Consider the following 17,678-nt stretch of genomic DNA (forward strand, 5'->3'; position numbering starts at 1 on the left):
TATGCCTATGTTACATGCATTAAATGTTCAATAATTCAATGGTCCATTGTCAATTATGCGTTACTTATATAACGTGTTAAACATTGTTTCTACTTAAGGTTAAGTATAAGATTACATGTACTGTATTTACCTTATAAAGATCTCCATAAATGCCACAAATGTTGCATGTTTGGATTTTTCAGCTAAATATACAGAGCTAGGCTTTTGCTGTATTGAATCTATAGAAATGAGGGTGGTGTGTCGATTATGTTCTTTACACATACAGCGCGGAGGGCCGAGAGAGTTTAGTGAGGTCAACATCCTCAAGCTTATAGTTAATTCAGAGGTGAGAGACTGGGTTTACTGAGCTGCCATGGATAGTGCCTAAGTTAGACTCACAATAAGCTTCATATTGAGGGTATCTCAATTCAAGACCAGCACCGCATTCAGTGTTGATTTAACCCTTGCAGCAGCCATATTACTAGATCAGGGCAGGGATCAACCTGTTGACTGTGAATGGGAGGACGGGGGAGGTTTGTATCCCACCCCGTACACCCCATATGGAATCACTTATGAGGGGATTAGATGGCTTGCACGAAGGGGTGGAATGGGACACTTGGGGAAAAGCTTCTGTTCACCCTGAGTAACCTGTAGCACAGTGGCAGTGCTGGGTAACCCGACTCACAGAGGAGCGGACGTTCCCAGGCGCCCACACGGACAGCACAAACACTCGGCCTAATTAAAAATGCACACGTGGAGGAATTCCTCTGCTCGCATGGCTGAAAACATATGGGGCATTTTTACATAAACAGCTTGGGCTGATTCCTCGACGCTGAGGAGATGTCTTAAATTAGAGGGGGTTACCTGACTACCTGTTCCAAAACCTGGAGCTGCCTATAGTTGTTTCTCTGTGAAAATGATTTTTGAAAGATCAAAAATAGCTGACAGATTATTGGAGTGTTTTATTAGAAAATATTATTTCATTGTTTCGTCAAAATGTCATGTTTAATTCAGTGTTACGTGCAATTTCTTAGTCATTTTTTGTGAAATTCTGTGAAAATAGTTTCTTCACCATTTTTTTTCAGTGTAGATGTAGTGTAGTTTAGGAAAGGCTGTATAAACTGTGTGCCTGTGATGGTTTTAGGTGTTAAATTGACTCCCACTGGTTTCCATGCAATTCGCCAAAAATCAACACTTTAAAAACAACAGACTCAGGTTAAAAAATATATGAAATATTTTTTATATCATTATTTTGATTAATTGTGACCCCTAACACCAACAGAGGACCTATTTTATTAACACAAGCAAACACTTGAATCCAAGAGTGAATGGTTGGCGAGTATGCAGTTTTTTAACATGCTTTAATGTGTGCTTTTGCATTTTAACTTATGAAGCTGGAAATGTTTTGCATTCACATAATTGTGTAGTGTATGTTTCTGGTCTGATTTACTGCCTATTATTTGGAATGACAATTGAAAACAAAATTCCACAAATACGATGTATACAAAAATTACCACTGTATACAATGTTAACTCTGTTTGTAGTAAAACACACTAATCCTTTTCACACTAATTATGATTACAGTGGCAGAATGTCTGTTAATAAAGACTTAATTTTGCATGTTTTTTTTGCCTAATACTGTTATGACCTCACAACACTTTTAAAATAGTGCATGATTTGTAAATTAATACATACTGATTTTTACATCACATAATCAGCACAATATGTTTGACGTTTCTGTTCTGTAGCTCACCTGGTACAGCATTGAGTCACAATATAAGAGCTTAAAGGCTTATAGAGGCAAGCTAAAATGAAGATTGCTTCAGCAAATGCACTTTTATCTCACGTTTGCTTTGTTAACACTGTCTATTTATTGTGGGTGGTACATTATTTTCAAATGCGAAATGATAAAAGAGCATTAATCTTTAAGCATTTCATTTCTGAACTGTCACGATACATAATAACATAATAAAATGTTGCCAGATTCATGTTCATCTGTTATGGACAGAACTAAATTTAGTGGCACTCACTGGACATTTCAGTTTGAAAGTGTCACAAATGTGCAAGAAGCAATATTTTACAGAAAAGTCGGCATTTTCCTTGGGTTGTATATTGCTTAAAGCGCTGTCTAGGGAGGCAAGTCAGTAGGTTTTGAAATAGTACTGTAGTGAAATCAGCTTGTGAATGAATGACACACTGTAAAGTATGCTCGTAAAAAACTACACGTGAAACAGGCAGAGATCCTATTCTTTTGCCTTGAGAGAAGACAATGTGAGGTCTTTAGATACTTTACTCTATGGAGGTCTGACTGAAAAGGATGCGAATTAAAGGAAGAGGTGGATTGTTCCCTGGGGCCAGAGGGATGGAAGGGGCAGCGGGACATTAAATTATTCCAGATGGGACGTGCTGTCAAAGAAAGGCTTCCGAACTCCCACTGGGAATGAACTTCCTTTCGTTATCTGAATTACTTAGCAGGCCTGAGCTTACTGGATGAATTATAATGTCAGCACATCACCTTTCAATAATCCGACCCAAACACTGGCAAATGAAAAGAATGTGATTTAAAATGTTTATGGATATATTCTATCAATGAGCAGTAATTCAGCAGTAAAGTATAGTAGAGTGTGTTTACGCCTCTGACGAACTCTTAGCAGGTTTATTATAGTTAACTAAGTAGATATATCAATGATAGTAAAATAACCCGGTGTGAGGTGTGCCCACGGGGACTTTTATCTTGTTTTCTGTTTGTCTGCAGGTATCAGAAGGTCGAGGGAACTGCACGTGGCACAGGAACCCCAAACCCTGCACAATCCCACAGGACAAGGAGAGCATCTTCCACACCATTTTTGCCTTCTTCACCAAATCCGGAAGAAAAGTTCTGGTATGACAAGACTTATTGGGAATAGTTTTTTTTAAAAACGCATACTGTGTGAAAATGGCATCCAAATGCATTTAGCACTTGGAAATAAGCCAGATTTGCATATTTAATGTTGTTTGACAGGCTTTTTTGTAGATTCAGATGCATTAGTGGATCATAGAATTTAATGCCCCCAAAAACACACTCCTCATTTCTCATCAGTTTTTGTGCTGAACGGGTGAATCTTTGATGGTATTTTCGGTGTCAACAGGACTGTGACCGGCCTGGAAGACCGTGTCTAACTATTTCATGCAGTCTGGGCTCTCAGGCTAAAGAAGAGGCCATAAGTATAGATGTGCAAATACTACTGAATACTGAAATACTACAGAGGGTGAGTAATTAGCCTAATAATGACCTCATAATGTACAAAGTCATTGTATTGTCAACACAAGTCATGTAAATGTCATGGAGATCCAATTAAAATGTTTAATGTTGCAGAATTTAATACTAAATTACTCATCATTTAAAGTAGTTAAACAGGCTATCCTTAGGCCCTGTTTACGGCTGGTATTAGGATGCATTTTGGTCAGCGGATCATAAGTGGACGAGGTTAAATACAGGTGTAAACAGGGTCTAAAACGTTTTGAGCTTATCCACTTTCGATCACTTCCAGATGTAGTGGAAAACGCATTTGACCGGATTGCATTCATAGTGTAAACGCTGATGTGGTCGAATGCGTTCAAACAGCCACAAAAGACCACCGACTCTCCACCTCCTGACCTAACGCATGGACATTATGTGAAGCGTGCTAGACAGACGGGATTAAACTTTGACGGCTAAAGATCCAAGTTTGGTTTAAAGATAAAAAAAAACATACCAAGAACAATGTTCTCTCACCATTCCTGATTTCTAACACACACTCACAGCGTTCGGCTGGTCTTGCGGCTGTCAGAGCAAAAATGAAGGCTGATGCTCTCTGTGTTTTTTCATCGTCTCTGGGCATGTTGATATGTAAATTGCAGAGGCTTATTTGGCCCATTAAAACATAAAAACCCATAGACCCTCCCCTCAAAGAAATCAGGACAGAAGTGGTTGAAAGTGGACACAAGATATGCATTAAAACAACAGGTGTTAACGAGAATGTGTCTGTCTCATTTACTTGTGATCCGATTGACCAAAACGATTCTTTATACCAGGTGTAAACAGGGCTTTAGTTAGCTAAAGTAGTTAGATACATGACAAACTATTAACAACAATTAGTTATTGAGGCTAATTATCAATGTAGCCTATATTTATTTATTACAATATGCATTAAGCAAGAATGAATTAAGTTGATCAGTAAATGATCCCATGTGTAAAGTAAAGACATTTATAATGTTACAAATATTTCCATTTCAACTAAATGCTGTTCTTTATGTTCATCATAGATTCCTGAAAAACAAGAATCAGAGAAAAAATATTAGGCCATTTTTCAACATTGATAATAATCAGATATGTTTCTTGAGCATCAGATCATCATATCATAATGATTTCTGAAGGATCATGTGACACTGAAGACTGAAAATTCAGCTTTACGCAAATATATATACAACTTGTATTAGTTGTATATATATATATAAGTTGTATATATATATATATATATATATATATATATATATATATATATATATATATATATACAAGTAATAAAAATATAAACAATGCAGTACTAAACAGTGTTTTTTAACAAGATATTTTGCTATAAAAGTGGTAATTGGAATAATTGAGTGATGCCTTTATACTTATAAATTACGCAGATGTGTTTTTGTGTCTGTCTGTAAATGTGTGTGTCTTTGTGTGGTTTGCAGGACAGCTCCTCTGTGATCCAGTTTGTGACACGAGGTCACGTCCAGCTGGACGACAGGGCTGTGGAGGTCGCCACCGGACTCCCAGAGGAGATTTCTGTAAGTGATCAAATGATGAATAATCCAATCCAACATTCAGCCATTACTTGCCAAGCATATTTGTACCATTACTGTAAACTGCACTCAGACTTGAGCTGACATGCTAGTGGTTTTCATTGTGCGCTTGAAACCGGTATGATTATTGTCTTTGAAACCGATCAGGACCCCTGATGCACGGAAGAGAATTAAATTGTCCGTTTGCATGATTCTGAGCTCATCAACTCATAGTAGCTGCTGAAATCTGGCTCGAGTTTGCTGTTCAAATGAGAGTAGGAGGCTTTTTTTACTCTACAGCTGTGCTCAAGAACAGTCGACCCCTAATACTGCAGACCTCTGCGTGCCGATTGATTGGAGGAGTATGGGACGGTGTTTCAGTGGAGCTGATGGTGTCTGGTGCCATGGCATCTCACTCAGCCCTGCATTCAGCTGATTGGGTTTCTGACCTGGTTTCAACCAGTATAGTAGACAATTCCTAATAGGGCTGTTTAATGGGTCTGTGCCCCCTTTTACCCTCTGCACTTAGGAAATGCATCGGTCCCAGAGCAATCTGTTATTAAGTTGCACAAGACGGTCCCTCGGGCAAACGGTGGACATGCAAACTCTCATTTAGAAATTGCTTTGGTTTAAGCATTAATACCACACAGTCTTCTAACATGTTTCAAATGTATCATTTCCATCATGTTCACAGCCACCTAGACAAATTGGAAATGACAAATCGACTGTGAGTGCTAAACCTTTATATACTACTCTACCTTTACTTTAGTTTTGATTCAGTCAGCTGAAATCGACAAATGCTTTAGATATATTTAGTGCAATATTTATATCTTACCATTCAGTTTCCATTGTTAGTCAAGAATAGAAATTATTTAGTAATGTTTATCACCCAGAGGACTATATTATTGCTCTTTCATAGATCAGGATGTAATTTGTTTAACTATCAACTTTACCTCAGAATCTACTAAACGACAAGAAAGATAAAATATACTGTTCAGAAATGAGTCTTAATAGGAGTCATTGAGTTAGAGCTATAAAATGAAGCTCAAATCATTTGAGGATTTTCTGATGAGAAATATTAGTTCACATTGAGATCTTTGAGTTTTATTGCTGAGCTATATTGCAACGTTGTTATTAACCAAAACTAGTTTTGGCAATTGAAATAAAGCAAATATCCGATGCCCCTGAAATATTAGGTGGAGGAAAAGGTAGAAAGAGCTTTGCGAGCGAATGCAAAGTTTCTCAGGGGAATGCAAAAAAGTATTGCGAGAGAATGCAAAAGCATTGACTTATTATTTTTCCTCCAATCTTATATATTTTTTCACCACCATATCCCTAAGGGCTCTGTTTTAGATGAAAAACTTAAAATTAGAAATGTTGCATTGGCAACTAACTGAAATAAAGGTGTTAAAGTGCTAAAAAATATTAAACTAATACTGAAAAAAGAAATAAAGCTAAATTGAAATGTTAAAAAAAGTAATGAATATAAAAATAAAAATGTTATTCAAAATTTGAAATACTTTAATAGCAAGTAAATAATGCTATAAAAAAAACGCTGGTATCTTGGCAAATCTGAGCCCAGCTTGAGTTATGATCTCTTCTGAAACTCTAGAGGAGACACATGTGAGATAAAGCTGTAATAATGTGTATCTCGCGGTTTAGAAGAAACAACTGAGATATTAAAGAGATCTCACTTGTTATTTCACCTGACTGCAAGCAGTGAACTGTGGTATTTTATTTCAGCCCTCATATTCGAGGAGTGAAATTGTGGCCAGAAGCTGAAGCGAGATTTATCTGGGCTGGCATCTCTCTCCAGACTGGGATTTTCTGCTAGCTTTTCATGCAACATTTAAAGCCAGATCCATTGAGGGAACTGTTGATCTCTCGCTGTGTTTTTGTGGCAGTACATTATGGTTTTCAGGGGTGAAATTCTTCCACATTTAACGGTCAGCAAGCACGTATGCCATATAACACAAATTATGCATAAAACTGTGTATGTGTGTGTTTTGAGTGTTATATAGAAGGATAGCTCATCCTCAGACAATGATAAATGATGTCCAGTTGTGAACATATGATCTCTTTCTGACATTCTGCAATGATCTGGATTAATGAAAACCTTTACAGATGGGTGTTTGATTGATTTGTTGACTTGAAATCTCATTTCCCTTTGATTGAGTCAATACTTAAAATAGCACAGACATTATAACATTCAGGAAATGACACAATGATCCATAGAGTCTATAAAATCAGATCTTTGGTCCCACTGAGAAATGACCTGATCTGTAATATGTTTATTTAACTGAGTGAGGTTATAATGGGCTCTGCTGAATGTTGTGTGTATGTTAACTGTTTTTGTGTCGTCCTGCAGCTGGTGTTTGAGGCCCTTCACAGTCAGGAGCCCAGGGGTTACGTGGTGGGATGGATCATCGCCATCAGCCTGCTGGTGGGAATCCTCATCTTCCTGCTGCTAGCTGTGCTGCTCTGGAAGGTACCGCATCAGACAACACATGTTTCTGGATCAACATACTTATTGGTTCTGGAGCAACATTCGGCAACAGTCGTTGGATTTAGGGGCTTGAATAACATTTTCATCAGCCTAGCATTTTTCTCTGGTTTTAGGAGTAGGTTAGGATTAGATTTAGGGTTGGCAGGAGTGCAGCAAACATTTAACATGTTTAGATATTTCACCACCCACACTTTTGGGATACAATCCTATTTTTCTTTCCTGTCACTGTGAAAAGAAAGAAATAGTAGCGTTCCAGAAACTGTAAAATAGTGACTTTAAGACCAAGCAGAAGAATTGTGTCGTGTCTAGAAACAGGTCCTTCATCTGGCCTGGATTCGGCTGACTACAGTAAACCTCAGGATAAATCAAGTAGTTTGGGTGTTATGGGACGTGTTCCCGGTTCTGGCTGACCTAGTTTATGCAGCCTAACATTCATTTAACTGATTTGAATAATATAAATTGATAATGTTCTGTGTATATGCCAGGTTAAAGAGATGTGATTTAAACTGATAGAGTCGGTCTGCGACTCGAACAATGCTAGGAAGACTGCTACAAAGTTTAGGTGCTAAATTGTAAAAGGATCTACCGCCTGTAGTTGATGTTTAACAATATTCAACAGAGCTGGGCAAGTATGGTCATACTTCCTGGTTCTAGTAAGAACTCGAGCTACTGCGTTTTGGACCAGCTGGAGTTTGTTTATTGAGCGAGCAGGGCAACCACCCAGTAGAGCATTACAATAATTTAGCTTTGAGGTCATGAACGCATGAACTAACTGTTCAGCATTTGGCATTGAAAGCATATGTCTTAATTTAGATATATTTTAAAATGGAAGAATGCGGTTTTACACATGCTAGAAATATGGATTTCAAATGAAAGATTGGTATCAATAAGAACACCCATGTTCCTAACCGAAGGCGAAGACTTGACAGAGCAGCCATCAAGTGTTAAGGCCCATTCACACCAAGAACGATAACTATAAAGATGATAAAGACATAGTTGTAAATATTGTTCTCAAAATTAAAGAAGAGCAGAGTTCACACACCAGTTTTAACGATAACGATATAGAGAAATGATATAGTTGGAATCACTTTCAGAGCGATTTTTTCCATAATCCAAAATACAATAAAAACTGTAATACTGTGAAATATTATTATTATTTAAAAAAAATGATTTCTATTTTAATAATAAAAAAAGCAGAATTTGGGGGGGGGGGATAAAAACAAATTTCATGGGGCACTAAATTTAAAGGTAGCTTACACTGTGGAGTTTACTTATAAGTTATATTTGAGGTCTAACAAACATGTGGAATGCATTTCCTTCACCATTAATAATAAAATGTGATCATATTTTTGACCACATCGCCCAGCCTGACCAAACACTCACCACAGGACTGAATCTGGTAAACCGTAATCAATTTCTACTGTTACTGCACACTTATCTGCTATTTGGACACTAATTAATATTCATGAGCCAGGATGAAAAGCTTTGATTTGTGTACGCCACACTTTTCTGATCATTCCTAAGGCCTTGAGGATTGAGTTCCACATTATCGACCTGTCATTTCCCTCTGTTTTTAGGGTCATGCTGGTATTTAAGAGTGATTTGGACATTATTCCAGAATCAACAGAGGATTGTGAACCACACTAGGTTTCCTCCCTCATCGGTCCAACACACACAGACTTCCAGTCCAGATGAGCTTGTTTGCTTGTCATGTTCACTTTGTCTTTTCGCATGAGACCCAGTACAAATCAAAAGCCTGAAATGGTTCCTGTTAGACAGCAGTTTTTGCAAAGTAAATGTCAGCAGAGAATGTGACCCATCAGGTCAGGGTGTATTGAAAGAGTAGAACCACCTGCTCATGTGCAGCGTCCCATTACAGTTAAATTAGCACTGGGCTGCTTTTAATATCCTCAGTCAAAAAAAGGGCACAGTAAAGCGGATGTGGATGAACTGTTCTTGGTTTGAAGTACAGTAACAGTTCTTAGATGGTTCATTATTATATGCACATGAAATGAAACTTTAGTGAAATGATGCAGTACATAAATGACGTCTTAGATTATAATTAGTGCATTGATGATCTTGGTAGTTCAGTTTGGAAATATACTTCCTTCCCCCTGCTAGACTTTGCGGGAGTCTTGTAGAGGGTCACATGTCCCACAGACTCATTCACACACTACTGTTGTTTTTCTTGGCCTGAGGGGTCAATAGAGAGCTTTAGACCGACCGTAAAGTGAACAAAACACAGCGCTGACAATAATTTACACACACACATAAAAGTGAATCGAACGGATTTCAAGACTTCTCAAACAAGTCCTTCTTTTCTTTTCCACTCTATTACTTTCCAGCGGGAAAACTAGAGCAAATCCTGGAATGTTGGTGAAGGGATACTTTCCCCCCCAAATCCCAAATCTGCCAAAATAAACCTCCTCAACAAGAGCAGCACATGTCCAGCTACTCCAGCTTCAGGAAATGCCTGGAGAGAGCCGAGGTCTGAATCAATAAACCGCATTCAAACAAAGACAAACCTGTTGAGTCACAGGAAGAGGAACAGCACATTTCCTGCGCTGACGCGGTTCTTTACAGTAGCGCTATCTGTGTTGCCCATCCCTCTATTTATCTAAATCTCTCCCCGGGCTATTGGCTCGAACTACACGAAGAGATAGTTCACCCAAAAATGACATCATCTACTCATTCATCGTTCAGAACCCGTATGATATTCTTCTGACAAACACAAAGTTGTTTTCCTTTCCAATTAAAAGCACCTTATTCTATGTATGAATTACACAACTATAAATATGTAAAGAGCTAAAGAATGACGAATGCGCAAAGCGGTGACGTCCTCAAGCGTGGAGAAACCCTTGCTATCTCAGCTAATAGATATGATCCAGAATCTAATTCGGAGGCTGAAATAGAAACAGCAACAGCAGGACGTCCGTCTCTGTGGTATGGACTGTATTTAGTGGCCTGTCAACATTTGTCTTTACTCTCAGTTTATGAGGACATGATTCGGTTTATGGACTATTGTGTGCGACCAAACCTTAGTAGCAAGCAAAACGGTTTTGCACGTCAGACTAGTGTAACGTTATACATAGAACAACAATGAAGTCCGTTAGCGCATTTGAATGACGAAGCACGCGATCCTGTCGTTTACTGATGTTTACTAACGCGACGATAAGCAACAGCACAGACATTTGAAGCAGTTTTACTCACCGGCTGCTTCCAAAGCAGGACCGAACCTTTATCGCTGGGACCGCTCCGTCAAAAACACACTTCTTGGAGTGTGGAGATCCACTTTGCGTTGCGACTGAAGCATTTCTGCGTTCAAATCGGGTCAAATGCAGCGCTGCCTTCCCGGAATGCTGTGCTGAAGCGTTGAAGTCGTTTAATGTCAAAGTGGAGGAATAAAGTGGAGCGCGGCGCGGACTATAACCGACATTAGTGTTCACGGACGACTGGATCTGCAGCTGAGAGAGTGTTTATGGGCCTGCATTTCCTCTCTCGCTCGAGTCGCACGCGCGCGCACCCTACCGGGAGAAGAGCCCGTACGGCCCATACAAGGACCTTCCGCTCTATTAACGTCAAGCCGACCCATACTCGAAAAAAACTCTCCGAAACTTGTGAGAAACCGGAAGGAGTATTTTTGACACAGAAATACTCCATCAAACGTCCAACATTAGTTTTTGAAACTTTGTCTATGTTTAGGATTGGAATCCAAGTCTTTAACAGTGTAAAAAGCTCAGTATGCATGAAACAGCATTTCACCCCCCCTTTAAACTAAAGTAATTTAGCCATTCCAAATTTAAACATTCAAGGGCCAGAAGACTCCAGGAGAACTCGCGCTGTGAGAAGATTTGTGTGCACTCATTCGAATCGTGCACACAGAAACCCACGTCTCAGACAGCGTGCAAATATTGAGTTATCTTTCAGGTCTTGCACTTGAATGGACAAATTCACACAAAAATGATGTCTGCATGCCCATGTTGGCGGGTATCCTAGCAGACATAGGGCCATATTTATTAATAGCTTCGCCAACGCAAACCCTCCTTTGGTGTTAGAAAACTACTGTCAGGATTTGCCAAAGACACACAGTAAAAATGCGTGGACGGTTATTTTTGTGGCTGACCTTGTTGCATATGCATTTGTAGGAGTTTTCCTTTTAGACGCAGTATTTATGCGAGGAGAGTAAATGAATCCTGCAAGGTGATTTACTAAGGTTTGCGCTCATCAATTTACTGGCATTTGCGCCATTTACTGACCAATTACCTTTATTGAATTCATCTTTAATTTATAGTCAAATATGCAATGTTATTTCTCATCTGATTACTCAATTTCTGTACCTGAATACTCAACCCGATCACACATAAATGCGTATAAATAGTACGAGTGTGCAATGTCGTGGAATGTATACGCCAAAACTCATTTTGGCGTGGATATGATACGCTGTTTTTCGTGTGCATATGATACGCACTTTATGGTGTATATATGACACGCACTTGGGTAGGTTTAGGGTAGTGGGGCGTATATATGACACGCGCTTGGGTAGGTTTAGGGTGGTGGGGTGGGGGGTTCGTATGTATAATACGCCATAAAATGCGTATCATATGCACGCCAAAAACAGCGTGCCATAGACACGCCAAGATGAGTTTTGGCGTATACATTCCACGACATTGCACACTCGTACTATTTATACGCATTTTCGTGAGAATACCCTGGAATACTAATGCTAGACCTACCTGAAAAACCTGAAAAGCACAGTTTATTTCATTTGTATCTTTGCTATTGTATTTATTTGTGCTGTTTCTCGTAGTTACATTATTTGTTCTTATTTTCATATTATATTATATTTAGATTACTTTGGTCTTCCAAAATCATATCATAGCTTTGTGAGGAACAAAATTAAAACATTTGTTATTCCTTAAAAAACTACTTTTATTAGCATTTCAAAATATTCAGGTGTAAGCATTCAATCCAGGCATCAACGACAACCAATACCATTGCTAATGTAAATGTCTTGGATGTATAAATATTTTTAGATACCTATATGATATGGTAAAGTATTCCTCTTACAGTTTGATAATCATCAGGGATTTCATAATGAAACCGTATGTTGGGGCAAGACCTAAAAACTGTGTGGTATTTTCATAGGCTCTCTTTAATTTGATTATTTCCATCCCCATACCTCTGGATTGCATTAGGTTGGGTGCATCTGATCTGCCAGTTAAAATAAGTAGTTTAAACTCAAAAACTCAAAAGTTTGCTGAAATACTGAAAATGCTGAAATGCTGAAAATTCAGCTTTGATCACAGAAATAAATTACACTTTACTATACCTTTAAATAGAAAAAAATAATTTTAAATTGTAATAACATTACAGACCCTGTAATATTTTTAATATGTAAATGTTTTAATGTCTCTTATGCTCACCAAGGCTTAGTTTATTTGATTAAAAATACAGTAAAATTTTGAAATGTTATTACAATTTAAAATATTTTTTTTTCTATTTAAATGTATAGTAAAGTGTAATTTATTTCTGTGATCAAAGCTGAATTTTCAGCATCATTACTCCAGTCTCATCCAGTGTCATATGATCCTTCAGAAATCATTCTGATGGGATTTGATAGTGATACACAAGTGATACATTTTTACAGGATTATTTGAATAGAAAGTTAAAAAATAGCATTTATTTGAAATGGTAACCTTTTGTAACATTATAAATGTGTTAGTTTCCTTTGATCAATGTAATTCATCCTTGCTGAATAACAGTATTTTTAACACTATTGAAAGGTATTGTGCATGATCAGATGGCTTTTTCTTGGGAAATGGGGTGTCATTTTGTCAGCGAGCATCTGTCCACTGTCACACCCTGAATGCAGACGATTATTTTTGTGTTTTGCAGATGGGATTCTTCAGGAGGCATTACAGAGAGATCATAGAGGCAGAAAAGAACAGGAAGGACAGCGATGAAAGCTGGGATTGGGTTCAGAAGAGCCAATGAGAGCATGGATTGGGTTCAGAAAATCCAATAAGCTGCTACCTTCACCACGGCTCTCTCCTAAAACCCTCCAGCCTTCCATATGTGGAAGAAAAGAATATTCTCCAGATTTTTCGGAGGTTTGACACTTTTTTTCATTGATGGTGATCTAGCTGACGTTTCGAGGTGATCGCGTGGCCTGCCAGAAATGACTCGCAGTGGAATTCCATTGATCCCAATGGGACAGGCCTCTGAAAGAGACGGAAACAGAGACTTCCTGAAACAGAATGTGGATATCGTGTCAATACTAGCAGACAATTGCAACCCTCAGGGCGCTGTTGAAAAGCAAAAATCTATTTTTTATAAAATGTATTCCATACTGTATAGAAGAGAGCTTCAAGAGTTGTTTTAAAGCACTGATGACTGACACACGCCAAAGAGATGATGTTATTCCTTCACAGTGTTTTCAGATGAAGAGGAGACCTTGAAGACGGATTGTATCCCCTCAAGTTTTTATTCACAGTCTGTACAAAGCAAACATTTGTGTCCGTCATTCGGACAACTCTAGAACTACTAAATGTCATGAACAAACGAGAATGACCGAGGAGATGAACCCTTATCCCAAACATGCAACTGCTCGAGTTGTTCCTTTCAGTCCAGTTGTGCTAAAAACAGTAAGAGAAAAGCATATATTTTCTCAGCTCAAACACGTTTTGTTCATTATGTGTGAAATTCACAGCTTAGAGCATTGTTTGTTCTGCACTGGATATTGACCCCACTGAAAGATGCATGTTATTCCAAAGGAAAAGTCTTCATAATCTTTCACCAAAATATATGAACTTTCTCCGACTTTTTATGTTCTTATTTTCCAACCACTTGTCAAATAGAAACGTTTCACTATCTAATGATTCGTGATAGGTGCTATGAAATCCCACTCTACAAATTCTCCTCACTCAATCCCTTTTTATTCACAAATGTGGCATTTCATAGTTTTCACGTGACGTCAGATCCTTATAGGAATGCCCACCTGGAGGGCACAACAAGGCTTTCCTCCGCTGCCCGCCTGTCATTTTTACCAGGTTTGTAGTCAGTACTAATGTAGAAAGACAGTGATATTAAAAGACCAAATTCATGCACCTTATTGAGGATGCATAGCCTGACAAGCCAGACCCACATCAAGATGTTTGGTCTGGAAACTCACCATAGACAGGGCTCAATCCGAGGGGCGGGATAAACGGTTGTCTTTCAAACTCCCTCTGCACGCGATAGGATAGCGCTACACCAACCAGAGCAACGAAGGTGAAGGGGAGCTCGCTGACTGATTAAACATTCGCCGTATCCGGTCGGCTAAACTCCGAACACATCTTCCCTTTTTAAGAATGACTTCAGTGCCGTTCTTTGTTCTTTTCTCAAAGGAAAGCTTAACTCCAAGTCTTCCGGAGGCGCGGGCAGAGCTGATTCGAAAGACCGCCGCCGTTCGCCAGTTTCTGTGTTTACTAGAAGACTGTGTTACTAGAAGCACGCAAACGCAACTCGACCGTCGTCATTATGTCCCCGCCCGCCGACTCTATAGCCTACACGATGTGATTGGGCCGTCCAGATTCTGAGGAATACAGCTCAGATAGGAATTGAGAGTTGCTAGACCACACTTGTGGGCAAATTAAATTTGCTGCCGCTATAGGGTGCGTCTAGATTTCTAGGCTAGAGGATGCATACTATGTACAGGCAAGCAGATTAACATAATTTAAATGCAACTCATTAGACATTTTATCCATCAAAAACCATAATAACCATTACATATTCTGGGCTCATCTGCTCACCTGTATATAATATGCATCATCAAAAAAGTGTAAAATGAATTTGATCTTTTAATATCACTGTTTTTGTACATTAAGGCACTTTAAGGGCGGGTTGCACTAATAAGGATTGGGTATCTCAGCCTGGCATCGGAGTTTCTGGTGGTCAATAAAAAAGGAAATATTAACATTGTTGCTGTTTCATTGGCGAATCCATCATTGTAGAGAAAATGAATTGTCAAAAGTTAGAATTGTAATCCCTGATTTGTTAATGTGTGTTTAAAATGAAGTGGTGCGAGTCGCGACACAACTGGATTTAAAATAATCCCACAAATCATAGATTTGCCTAATTTAATCCCTACTGTTTTTCACGTTAAGTGTTTTAGAAATACTGCATCACAAATGTTCACATATTTTTGTTTTCGAGATGAAAAATAGACACACTTGTACTGTAGTTCTGTGGCTGTTTTACCCTCCAGGGCTCCGCAACAGGCACATGAAAACTATGACTTATTTGATTTAAAGGGATAGTTCAACCAAAAATGAAAACTATCCCATGATTAATTCACCCTCAACCCATACTACGTGTGTATGACATTCTTCTTTTGTCATTCGTGCGACGTCTCTGTGTGGAGCACTTTTATAATGGATGAATGCACTTTTGGGGGTTTCATATTTCGGGCAGCCATTCACTGCCATTATAAAGCTTGGAAGAGCCAGGACATTTATTAATTAATATAACTCTGATTGTATTCGTCTGGAAGAAGAATGTCATACACACCTAAGATGACTTGAGGGTGAGTAAATCATGGGCTGATTATCATTTTTGGGTGAGCTATCCCTTTAAGATCTCAAGACAAAAACAAGCCATGAATTACAATTATACTGCAAGTATAAAAACATTTATATCTTCCAAATATTCTACAAAAAATATAGTTATTCTTCTTCAGTCGACCTAACACCATACAGTGTGTCTCTTGCTTTCTAACAAAAGTTTTTTGACGTTAAGAGTCAGACTGCATAGGCACGTGTAGGACCTGCAGTGTGTAATAGCCTAAAAATAGGTGGGAATGTGCAGTACTTCATCACTGGGCACAAACTCGTACTTTGGAGCTTAAGGGAACAGCTTGTTTTAAGTCAACATTTTGGACTTGACTCAGAGCGCAGCCCTTTACATGAGCTGCTCGCTGTCAGACTTCACATCCATTCTGCCTTTAACCGCTCAAACAGAGCACACACGGCACGGAGCCAATACAAGTAGTTAATGTAGAGATTTTAGAATATCATCTGAAAAACCAAAACGGGGCTGATGTTTTTTTATTTAGACGTTCGTTTAACTTGGTTGCTTGTTTTGTTCATTTTTTTCATTTCCCTCTCATTTTAGAGGGTCCGTCTGAAAGTAAACATTTCTCTGATCTTTCCCAAATGATCAATGGCTTTGCAATTGGATGTTAGATGATCTCTGGAAGATTTTCAAAATATATATATATATATATCTGGCATGTCAAAAACACATCTGCATTTCATGTCCGGCCCAACACCAGGTTCTTGCATTGGTGTGTTTCAGAGAGACACATACTTGACATTGTAAGTGCGTAGCATGACTGTGAGTGTTGTTGCCATTATCACCTATTTTGAGCATTTTAGAATAAACTACTGTCACTGAATTTCAGTTTTATAGATGTATTGAGAAATATGTTTGTTGTACAAGCTCAAGCTGTATATTTATCTACTGAAACTGCCATTTTAAAATTAAAAATCACAAACAGATGTTTTGTCTCTGTTTCGTTCGGTGCCACCCAGAATATTTAGTGTGTTTCCTGCAGCGCTGAGGCCCTCTAGTGTAAAACTATCAAACTGTCAACACTTCACTGCAGTGTATGTCTACTCTTTAGTATTAGTACATGACCAATTATACAGTAGTATGCTTAAAAAGTAATATGCTTGAGTATGAATTTAGCAAGTGGTGTCTGGTTATCATCTTAAAATGGTTCTTTTGAATTTTAGGGCAATTTATTAATTCATACTGAAAATGGATAGTATACAAATGCTTTGTATTCTGGGATACAGAATTTAAAAAAAAAATGTTTTAATGACATTCCCTCTAAAACAAGTATACTGGGTTGTTTCAACCCATGTTTGGGTCTGATATTGATAACCCCAACCATTGGTTTATTTTTTTTAATTAAATGTGTTAACCCAACGGTTGGGTTTTGTCCATATTTGGCCCAAATATGGATTGAAACAACCCAGAATTTAAAATTTTTAGTTTTAGAAGGATTGCTATTTATGATAACGCAATAGTTCATGGTTTAATTGTCTATATATATATATATATATATATATATATATATATATATATATATATATATATATATATATATATATATATATATATATAGTGACATAAAAATTAACTAAGTACTCAAATTGTTCTCAGCATCTACAAGTTTAGACATTTAAAGGGTTAGTTCACCCAAAAATAAAATTTGAGTTAATAAAATATATTTAAAAATTCCTGGCTAATACAAGCTTTATAATGGTTTATGAAGTCCATAAAAGTGCATCCATCCATCATATAACTGCTTCCCACGGCTCCGGGGGGTTAATAAAGGCCTTCTGAAGCAAAGTGG

General features: G+C 38.1%; 1 protein-coding gene across 1 annotated transcript in view; it reads left to right on the plus strand.

The window, feature by feature from the left end:
* itga9 (integrin, alpha 9) overlaps positions 1-16,815 on the plus strand; it is a 98,071-nt gene extending 81,256 nt beyond the window's left edge. The window contains exons 24-28 of the mRNA XM_067421036.1: positions 2,735-2,860; positions 3,108-3,227; positions 4,684-4,779; positions 7,142-7,261; positions 13,175-16,815. Of these exons, the coding sequence (XP_067277137.1) occupies positions 2,735-2,860; positions 3,108-3,227; positions 4,684-4,779; positions 7,142-7,261; positions 13,175-13,273 (561 nt within the window). The 3' untranslated portion in view covers positions 13,274-16,815. The remainder of the gene's footprint in view (positions 1-2,734; positions 2,861-3,107; positions 3,228-4,683; positions 4,780-7,141; positions 7,262-13,174) is intronic.
* Positions 16,816-17,678: the final 863 nt, after the last annotated feature.

Source organism: Pseudorasbora parva, chromosome 17, assembly GCF_024679245.1.
Source record: "Pseudorasbora parva isolate DD20220531a chromosome 17, ASM2467924v1, whole genome shotgun sequence".
NCBI classification, from domain to species: Eukaryota; Metazoa; Chordata; class Actinopteri; order Cypriniformes; family Gobionidae; genus Pseudorasbora; species Pseudorasbora parva.